The sequence below is a fragment of the Lepidochelys kempii genome, chromosome 6 (genome assembly GCF_965140285.1).
Source record: "Lepidochelys kempii isolate rLepKem1 chromosome 6, rLepKem1.hap1, whole genome shotgun sequence".
NCBI classification, from domain to species: domain Eukaryota; kingdom Metazoa; phylum Chordata; order Testudines; family Cheloniidae; genus Lepidochelys; species Lepidochelys kempii.
Genome location: NC_136385.1, coordinates 15,048,575 through 15,059,633, shown reverse-complemented (window position 1 = coordinate 15,059,633; position 11,059 = coordinate 15,048,575). Strand labels below are relative to the sequence as shown.

Here is an 11,059-nt window from a genome sequence, read left to right as displayed (position 1 = left end):
TTCTGTGCACGCATACATGGTGATTTTTCTGCTGCTCATAACTCAGTCACATCTGAACAGAATTTTGTGAAAAAAGCAGAACACAAATATCTGCCTGCCAAATTTCAGGTTTCTAGTCAAAAGCCATAAGCTACTAGAACTATTGAAAAAATGTAGGGAAAAATAAATACTGACAAAACTACCCTATTTCCACTAGCCTGAGGATGTCTAATCAGGATTTTTAAGATTTCCTTGGCATTAGCATGCAACCGACATGATGTTTCATGGCACCGTCATAATCTCACATTCCAACACCATGGGGCTTCTTGTACCACTACAACCTGGGTCCAGAGTGAAACTGGTTCCCTAGAGCTGGAATCCGATATGACCCGTTCCCAAGCAGCTTGAGCCATCCAGTCCTACATTGTTACTCTGATTGAGGGCCCAAAAGTGTCACTTTCTCTGGGACAGCACTTTCCTTCTCAGCACTCTGCTCAGAGCATCCTTCAACTCCTTGTTCCTCATACTGTAGATCAGGGGGTTCAGTACAGGGGTCACAAAGGTGTAGATCACAGACACCACCCGACCTTGCTCCAGGGAATAGCTGGAGTTGGGCTGTAGGTATATGAAGCTGCAGCAGCCGTACTGCAGGAGGACGACTGTCAGGTGGGAGGAGCAGGTGGAGAAGGTGTGGCACCGGCCGGCTGCAGAATGGATTTGCAGGATGGCGGCCATAATGAAGATGTAGGAGAGGCAGATCAGTAGGAAGGGGATGGTAAGGACTGTGACACTTACAAAGAAGAGGGCAGCCTGGTGGACATGTGTGTTGGTGCAGGCCAGCCTCAGGACAGCAGGGATGTCACAGAAGAAGTGATTGATTTCCTTGGTAGTGCAGAACGGCAGGTGGAAGATCAAGATGGTCAGTTGCAGGGATAACAAGAAGCCCAGAACCAGGGAGCCAGCTATGAGACAGGCACAGACTTTCCCGTTCATTAGGAGGGTGTAGCGCAGCGGGTGGCAGATTGCCACGTATCGGTCGTAAGCCATGACAGCCAGCAGAATGCAGTCAGCACCTCCCACAAAGACAAAGAAGAACATCTGAGTGCCACAGCCAGCGAGGGAGATGGTGGCCTTCCTCCCTGACACAAGGTTGACCAGGGCCAGTGGGGCAATGACAGAGGAGTAGCAGATCTCCAGCACTGCCAGATTGGCTAGGAAGAAGTACATGGGGGTGTGGAGGGAGCGGTCAGTGCAGACGGTGAGCGCAACGGCGGCGTTCCCACAGAGGCTGAGCAGGTACATGAGCAGGAAGGCCAGGAAAATAAGCAGCTGAATCTCAGGGAGGGTCGAGAGAAGATGGAAGTGAAATTGTATCATCCCCGTTTGGTTTTCATCCCCCCTGGAACCAAGACACGGGACCTGTGAGAGAAGAAGAGAGACGAGCAGACCCTGTCAGCAGTCACCAAGGTCAGAACAAGAGGAGACAGGATCACAGTGCAATCAGGACAGTCAGATGTAATATCAGGAAACACTTTCTAACCCTAAGAGAAGCTCCGGGAACAGGGCATGTTGCCGAGGTAACTGAAGGAATTACCTTCCCTCTGGACGTTCAAGGCTGATGCTAAGCACCCATCTATCCAGGATGGTAATGGAGTTCCTGTCCATAATGCCACCCTCTGGCAGAATGCATTGGAATTTCTGATAGGAAAGACAGCTGTGAGCCCTGCTCCCTTCTTACCCTTATGGTGACTGATTTGTCTTGATTTTCAAACCAAACTACAGGTTTGATGCTGCATGGATAATGCTGGATCTGCCAATGGTATTTTCTTGTGATGCTTTCTCTGACTCTGACCTGAAGGTGGCCATAAAAAAACATTGCAGTAGCTGCAGGGTGACAAAAGCCTTGGAAAGGGTGTCTCCCTCCAAACCAAAAAGCAACAGGACGGAAAGAAGAAAGCAGTGTACAGTTCAATGGCAAGGCACAAGAGAGCCCAAGCCCCAAAACAACCCTCTATCTCCCCTCTGTCCTTCTTTGTTTTTATACTTCCACCATCATCCTGCTATCTGAGCAACTAAAGATTGAGTCCAGCCCAAGTGAAGCCAGTTAACCATTCGGTGTTGAGATAAAACTTCTGTCATGGATCCACAGCTATGCCCCAGCTACTAAACAGTTCCTCGGAGGACCCCCAATGGGGCTCACTTTTCCTCAAGAGCTGGCCACGCAGCCTCAGCACCTCCAAGACAGAGCCTCTGGACTCCAGCCCTCCTGCCTCATGCTGTGAGCTTTGACCAGTGAGTCCAACTGAACCAGACACCTGGTCAGAGACATGTGCCCTCTCCAGGACTCTGGGCTTCCCAGCCAGTGTCTGCAGTGACACCAGGCAGCCTTTTCCAACCAGAGCAGGGTTCATTAGCCTGCTGGCACAAGGCATGGGGAAGTCCTTAGGGTAGTCCAGAGAAATAGAGGCTATAATATAGTCCATTCTGGCCAAGCCAGTGCAACCAGCCAGCCAAGCTGCTGTGGATCCACATCTGGCTTGGGCTCCCTGTCTCTGTCAGTCCAAGATGAGAGTTCCATGTCTCTGCAAAGCGTAGCCCTTACTCCAGCCACCTGATACCTGCTCCTTTTGTTCTTGAGCTGGGGCAAGGGGGAGGAGACAGTGCTTCCCTGATGAGAGTTGGGGGGAAATTGCCTCCCTCTTGGTTGCTGGTGGCTAGGTGTGAATGTCCTGGCCATTGGGATTCCCATTGTCTTTTTGAATTCTCCACTGATATGGATTGGTTTTAGCCAGTCTCTTAACAGGCCATTCCTTCCACCCCAGACAGCTACATGACACAAACATCTCCTGCCTCTTTCTCGGCTCCAAGAGCAGCTTTAACCCTTTTGCACCCACTGGATCATGATGCAAAGTACAGAGGGAAACTGAGGTACTTAAAATATTACAAAAAATTCCCACTTTGTCACAATTTCCCTGAAGCACCGGTGTGAACAGTGCTTTGTCGGCAGGAGCGTTCTCCTGCCGACAACGCTAACGCCACTTGTTGCGGGTGGAAGTTGTCGGCAGGAGAGCCGACAAACAGTGGCTACACTGTGCACCTTATAGCGGCACAGCTGTAGCGACACAGCCTAAGTAGTCATGGGCTGAGAGGTAAAATTCTCTCATAGCTCAGAAAGCTGCTAAAAAGAAAACAAAGCGTAGGAATAAACAGTCAGTTTTCATCATGGCTAAAGGCCTCCACACTAGGGCTGCTACTGTTCAATATATTTATTATGGATTTGCACAAGGAGGCAAGCAGTGAGGTGGCACTGGATGTAGATGACATAGAATTAGTTAAGATCAGAGGAGACTGTGAGGAACTCCAGAAAGGCTGGACAAAGCTAAGCAATTAGCAACAGTATGTTAGGCGAAATTCAGTTGGAAGGATCTGACTCATGGACATTGATGTGTCCTAAATGAACTGTACCCCTACTGGGAAAAAATCTAAGTGCTGCTGTGCACAGCACAATGAAAATATCTGCTCAACGCACAGAGGTGGTTGAAAGGGCAAACAACTCGTTCGGTGTATTAAGAAAAAGATAGAGAAAAATATAAAAAACATTATAATGCTGCTATACAAAGGGATGGTACACAGTCAGCTTGAGGACCACATTCAGTTCAGTTCTGTTCAAATGCTTTCTAAAGGGATAATGCAGAAGTAGAAAGGGTTAAAAGAAAAGCAATGAAAATCATCAAAGACATGAGAAGACTCCAGATGAGAAGGGATTTTAAAATGAGATACTAGAGCGTTTAGAATAAGATGGGACATAAGAGGTGGAAATAATGTAATGAATAGTGCAGAGAAGGTCATTCCAGCACTCCTTTTTAGCCTCTCATAATTAGGCTTGGCACATTTGATTTTTATTTTTTATCATGTCAGGTGATAATAGCTATGTTTATTTTTAAGCATCTGTTTTATTGTTATAGATTTAAATGTTCACAGAATTATGGGTTTTAAACATTTTTTTCTATTTTGATCAATTTAGTTGTTCATGGGTATGGGAAACCAAGAGGAAACCAGTTGTGGGAAAACATATAATGACTGTAGATGCTAAGATGAAAAAAGCTATAGTTTTATAACCATTAAAACACAAATTGGTAACATCACATATCAAAATATACCAAACAAATATCCTTAAATCAAAAAATCACACCTGTTTTTATTGTTCATTCGCCAGTCATTTGTAACAATCCCAGTTCAAAAGGCTAAACCCATGGATTTTGACTCTAATAAATTCTCATGCAGCATTTTTCTTATTTTGCCTGTCTGTAAATTTTAATTATTATCGGTGGAAGCATTTTTAATCGGTTTGTATATGCATGATGAAATAGATGTTTACCAACATTTACTGATAAAAATCTAATCCTTCCCAGTCTACTCATAATACTAGAATAGGGGGACAGGACAAGTAATGAAATGAAAAGGCAGCAAATTTAAAACTGATCAAAGGAGCAATTTTTTCCATATAGTGAGCAATTAAACTGTGAAACTGATGGATACTATGTTAATGCCAAGAGCTTATCTATATTCAAAAAAAGGATTAGACATTTGTATAAATAACGACATCTACACTCACAGTGCTGGGATATAAAAGATTATAACACACTCCCCCATGGCATTCTAGGTGAACGAGCTGGGAAGACACTTCTTCTTTTAGGCCTGTTTTGGCATAATTGTTCACTTCCTCCAAGGCAGCTGGCACTGGTGTTGGCATATTAAAGAAGGTCTGTATTAAAATCACAAGGGAGTTTGATTCCCCATAGTTTAAATTCCAGGGTATTACTAATTAAGAGGTCTCTTGTTCTTCTTTTGGGTCTGTTGTTTTTACTGTTTCTCTCCCTCTCCGAGTGAGACTTGCAAGCAGCTAATTGTGTCTGTCCTCAAAGCGATACTTTGTAACTGCCCTTCAAAACGGTACACAGAGACTCCCACCCTCTGTACTTTTTATCTCACTTTGTTATGTTTGTGACACCCCGAGAGTTGTTAAAGTTGGGAGAGACAGCAAAATAACAATTGTGATTAAAATAGAGATAGAGGATATATGTGGATGGATGCTTGGTTTAGATAATAAATGAATGATCAGGGAAGTGCCAGCCTAAGAATTCAGTATCAATCGGCTGAAGAAGGAGCAGAGTGGAAACAACTGGATGACCGCCAGAGGGCAAAACTGGAATCCACACAACCATCCCAAGGATGAGAAAACTGATGAACCAGATAAACACCTGATAGCCATCATGGAGCCATCATGACAACAGCATGATGAAGCAATTCCCATAGACTGGCATAGGAACAAATTCCTATAAAAACTGACTCTAAAAACTGAGAACTTTTGAGTCTGGTTCTGCCACCACCCTCCAGGAGCATCGGATGCGCATCTGACAAAGACTCGGCTCCACCCTCGTGTACAGGCTACCTGGCCAGTACTCTGTCACAAGCAACCTCTAGGCTGGTAACTACAACAACTATGCAGAACTTATATGAATGAATGTATGAATGGATATGTGGATAAATAAGGAATAGTAGTGATATAGAATTGTATATTCTGATCTTTTTATTATATTTACAATAAATGCGGCATATTGCCTTATCCCCTTTATAAGATCCCGTTGGTCTTATTTTTATGATATAACACTGTGTTGGGCTGAGCCAATAAAGCCACAAATGCCGGAGAAATCTTGTGTCACCAAGGGAAAGGAACACAATATTCACAGAGCACAGCATGTATCGTTAGAGTAGCCCTTTCTTCTCATTCTAGGCTTGATCTTACCTCCACTGCTATCAATGGTACAGCTCCCAATGGGGCAGGATCAGTCATCCAAAATAATTACTGTTGGCTCAACAAGTATAGGGCAAACTTTACTCTCCTCAAAAAGGAATTTAACTATCACATATGGACAGAAAATGGGAGACCATCAGGTGGGAATACTGTCTGAAATTCCTCCAGTTGAGCCAAGGATTATGCTTTCTGACTGGGGAGATTTCACCTGTGGTGAATAATGACACACTAATGTCTTTTGAATAAGTGAGGGCTATAAGGAGGAGAGCGAGAGACAGCAAAAGAGAAGCACAACAGAAACAGAAGGAGGAAGAAGCTCCAGAGCAGATTATGTGGCCCTGAGAAAAGCCTAAAGAGAGATTTTGGACTCAGAGTGCTGGCTGGAAAAGCAGGCTTGGGACAGTGAGCAAAGAAACTGTCTGCTGCTGTTTGATTCTTACTGTGTAGGGATTCCGCCTAGCTCCCTTCCATTCAGGACTTTATATATAAGTTTTTGTAAATAAACAAGATTGCATCAAAGGCAATACCTGAATCTATCATCAATTTCTCCACTCCAATGTGTAACTACCTACAAGACTTCAAGATTTTTGGCTAGCCGCTCAGCTCAAAAGGGGTAATAATATGACAAGAGATTGAAAAGACTATGACTGTTTTACCATGGGGAGAAAGCTAATAACAGGGCACCTGACAAAGTATAAAGAATAATGCCTGGTGTAGAGAAGACAGATCGGGAAATTGGGTTCTTACTTTCTCATAACACAAGAACAATGAAACTGAGAAGTGGCAAACTCAGAAGGAATGACTTTTTCCACTCAATGCACAATTAGCCAGTGGAATTCATTGCCACAAGATTGCATTGAGGCTAAGAGCCTATCCGGGCTCCGAAAAGGACTGAGGGTTATATAGAGTCATAATAGTACCTACGGAGGCTGAGATTTTTAAAGGAGCCTAAGGAAGTTAGGCACCTGATTCCAGTGAAATTCAATGGACATTGGGTTCCTCATGCCACCCTAAAAACAAAAGTTTTGTAAGGGATATAAACCCTCCTTCTCTAAATATTGGGGGTGAGGATTTAACTTTCCCTTGGGGCAAGATGTCCTGTAACTGCTGATTGTGAGGGTTTAGATACCATGGAGATGGGGGCCAGATAAGTACCATAGACAAGCTAGACGGAGCCAGTGTGGCAGTCCCTGTGTTCCTATATTGTTAGAACCTCTGCCTGGCTGCTGTTGGAATGTAGCACCAGTTCCTGTATAATCGAGACACCCTCAAGAGCTAACCTCATCCCAAACACAGAGATAACAAAGGTCTCGAGGAAAAGGTTATGGAGAGATGAATGGGAATAAGGAAGAGCCCACCACGAAAACCTCTCACCTGACTGGCCCCAACTCGCGGCTCCTGGACCCACAACCACACCACGAAGGCTGCCTTTCCCATCATTCTTTGGCCCCAAAAGCCAGCGGAGATGGTGGAGAATCAAAGCTGGCCAGGTGGCTCTCAGCCTCCTGAATCCCGAGGCAGGAGAGCTGGCTGGACTCTCCCTTCCTGAAGCCTGGTTCTGAACATCCCCTTCAAGCCCAGGAGCCTTTACATACCATGCAGAGTCCTTAGGGGGCAGAGGAGATGATGGAGCAACCCTGCCCTCAAAGGAGCACCAGGCAGGTAAACTATCTTGCAGCCTCAGGTCCCATTCCCATGCTGCCCTCCAGCAATGCTCTTTCTATTAATTTTAAAAGGCCAAGACTGATTTATGAAGCCATCATCCACTCAATAATTGCCCTGTTCTGTTCATTCCCTCTGAAGCACCTGGCACTGGCCACTGTCAGCAGACAGGACACTGGGCTTAATGGACAATAGGTCTGTCCCAGCATGGCTTTTTGTGTGCTCTGAAGTGTTGTCATTACAAACATCTGTGCATATTGAAAGCTGAAAATGGAGGGATCTGGTCAATTAAATTGAATTTAACATCAGAGTGGATAACACAAACCTCCTTTTTATTTTAAATGGCCTTCCTATGGATTTCCAGCCTGCTGCACAGGAGAGTCCCAGAAATAAGGAGGCCTTGCCACAGATTTAAGTCCAGCTTGCTCCGGGGTGCACAGGACCTTGCCCTTATCTGACCAACAGCGGGAGAGATGGTGGGGAACAATTTATAAAAATAATTGTTGTTCCAGCTGGATGGAGATGAAAGGGCCCCCTAGCAGCAGCCTTATCCCAGAGATGAGAGGGGACAATATGATTTTATATCAGAGACATACATGAGTCAGAAAGTTCAGACCTGGATCTCAAACTGTTACCCAGGCATCCCATGTTGGCAACAGACAGGGAGTATGCAGTTACAAGTCCATACCCAGGGTCTGGGACTTGCCTAACCCTGCTCAGCTGGGCATGTTTCCCTGGCGATCACCATCTTCATGCTATTTCCCCAAAGGGGGCCGGGTGTGGTCCCTGCCAGAAGCTAAGAACTCACTGGCCATCATGGTTAGTGCAGGAAGCGTGTGTGATGCTAACAGCCCAGCTCGATTTGGAGCCATAGGCCATTTCACCTGTGTGTGAATTTCAAAGAAATATTAAATGTATTAGTATGCACGAACCAATTCACTAGTTAGAATAGAACATAGAGGGATGTTATCATATTGCATTTACATGGCATATGCCCCAGTAATTACACTTGATTTGCATTCATGAAAACTAGGGAATGTTAATTGCATTCTCTTCACCTATCAATATTCTGTTGTCCACTATCACATTCCATGTAGTTCCATTATGTATACCCTGTAATTAGATAATCCTAGATCAAAGGTGTGTTAGTATTAGGATAAGAATTTACTTAATGTGTAAAACTTCATGAGAACTAATGAGAGATTGTCTGGACTGCTGTAACTAAATGCATTGTGTATGTATCTGTAATCGGATTGCCCATTAAACAGGATTGGAGCCTTGAAACTGTAAATGAAGAAGCATGCTAACTTCAAAGCATGGGTCATTATGTTCAGCAATGGAGAATCCACAAATCTGGTCTGCATAGGAAAAGTCCATGCTGTGATGAGATGCCTGTCAGCTTGTTTTCTGTGAGCAGGATCTAGAAATACTGAATTCAGGAAGCAATCCGGTATCTCTTGAGAGACTGATGGAAAACTAACAGATACTACATCTCTGCTATTATTTGGACTATTAATTTAGACTCACCTGTAATGTATTTTACCTGTTTTAACCTCTCAATAACTCTATTTCTTTTTCTTAGCTAAAAGGTATTTAGTTAGTTTACTAGAGAAATTGGCTACAGTGTTGTCTTTGATGTAAGATCAAGAGCATCCATTGAACTGGGGTAAGTGACTGGCCCTTTGGGGTTGGGAGTGACCTAATGTGTGGTGATTTTTGGTTTTAAGAACCTTTCCTCACTTAATCCAGTCTGTCTGGGAGAGCCTAGTGGGGATTGTCTGTAACATCATAGTAAGACTAACATGGTAATCCAGGAGTGCACAGTTGTTACTGACTTGGTGAAATCTAATTGTAAAATATACAAGTTTGGGGTTTCTGCCCTGTTTTCTGACAGTCTGACCTGAGATTGGCACTCTCTGTTGTCAGCTACTCTGGACAGCATGACAGTATGTATGGGAAACATTTTAAGAGCTAGTAACATGTAGAATATTGTGTTCCAAAGTAGCTGGAGGTGAAACTGGCCACCTGGGGTGAGGTGGCTCTCAGAGTTAACTCAATCAAGAATGAGAACAAACAATTCACATCTTGTGGCCCAGCCCAGCCAAGCGTTTACTGTCTAGACAAGGTGCAAGGCCTGTAGAAAGCACCAAAGAGCCCAAGAACAAGACCTTGAAGAGGGCGAACTGAAGTTATCGAAACATTGGGGCAAACTGAAGTTATTGAAACATCCTGGTTACGTGAAGAGAGAAGGTCTGGAGCTGTATAAAAGGAGAAAGAAGAGAAAGAAAGAATTTCATCCATTATGGAGACCAGTATGACTGTCTCAGAAAAGTGGATCCCAGCTCTCTGGACTGGACAAGCACTGCATAGTCTGACCATTGGGTGAGAAATTGCTTGGCTGACTGGAAAGGAACTTATCAATAAGTATAGGCTCTACTCTGTTTTATAGTTTTCTTTTTGCTGTAACCATATGTTTCCATTACTTACACGTGCTTCTGTTTGAATCCTTATCTTAAGCTTTGTCAAATAAACATCTGTTTGGGTTTAGGACAGACATGACTAAGTACTGTGTGCTGAGGAGAGTGCTGGCCTGAGGGGACACTAGTGAACTGGGGAGAATGGCTTCCACAGAGGCAGCAAATCTGTGTGCATTGAAGTTGTCCGGAAGTTGAGAGACTGGACATTCGAGTGTAACGAACTGGGGTGTACAGACAGGGTGGAAGACCTGTGCCCCGGGCCCCGAGCAGAACCCTGGGTGCCAGCTATTTCCATAGGTTTAGCTACAGATTATCTCATATCAGTGTCCTGTGTCCCAAGGACCCACTTAGGGCTGGGATGTGCAAATTGCTGGCCTACAGAATGACAGAGCAGTGTTCGCAGAGCCCAGAGCGGGGAGTTTGCATTGCCATAGCCGGTAGTTTGGGGTGAGTTTCCCCCACTGGGCACAGACAAGGCTCCCTGGTGCTATCAGCAGGTGGTAGCGATTCATTCTGTAGCCCTTGGGTCACCCTAAAAGAGTCCCACAAACCCCTAATGCTCAGGGAGAGATTGGCTGTGGTGCAACCAAACAGCAATCTCATACGGTGGTCTAGTGTTGGGGAGCCACAGGGAACCTGAGAATGGGAGCTAGTGTGTACTTAGCACCTTTGAAAATCAGCCTAGTCAGGTGCCTACATATGAATTTAAGAGACTAACTTTAGGTTCTTATTTTTGAAAGCCTTGGCATAGAGAGACAATTATTTCTCCAGGGAGATTGATCTGAGGTCAATTGAACTTTCTCTTGAGTGAAACTTCTGAATTCCCCCCATCCCCATCCCCAGTGTCTCAGCTGTTATGTCCTAGTATGTCACCTGTAGCCAGTTGGGAATTATGGCTTCATTTGTGCGTGTGTTCTGTGTCCCTTAGGCCACCTGATGATTTTAACAAGGCCCCAAGGCAACTAATCATAAACTGCGTAACTGTCTATCTGAAAAATTTCAAGCTTCCTGGCAAACATTCTGGTCTAGAGCCAAAAGTTGTGTCACCAGTTTATGTTTCAGGAAGCTACTGAAATTATTGAGCCAGCAGGAAGCTGTCAAGAGGTGGCTGGACAGTGATGCAACA

The 11,059-nt window shown here is 44.6% G+C and overlaps 1 protein-coding gene across 1 annotated transcript; it reads right to left on the bottom strand.

The window, feature by feature from the left end:
• Positions 1-432: 432 nt before the first annotated feature.
• Positions 433-7,231, bottom strand: OR10V1 (olfactory receptor family 10 subfamily V member 1). The gene is made up of 2 exons (XM_073349161.1): positions 7,169-7,231; positions 433-1,398 (listed from the first exon to the last, which is right to left on the bottom strand). Exons 1-2 carry the CDS (start codon positions 7,229-7,231, stop codon positions 433-435), a joined length of 1,029 nt encoding a protein of 342 aa, XP_073205262.1.
• Between the last annotated feature and the right edge of the window lie 3,828 nt (positions 7,232-11,059).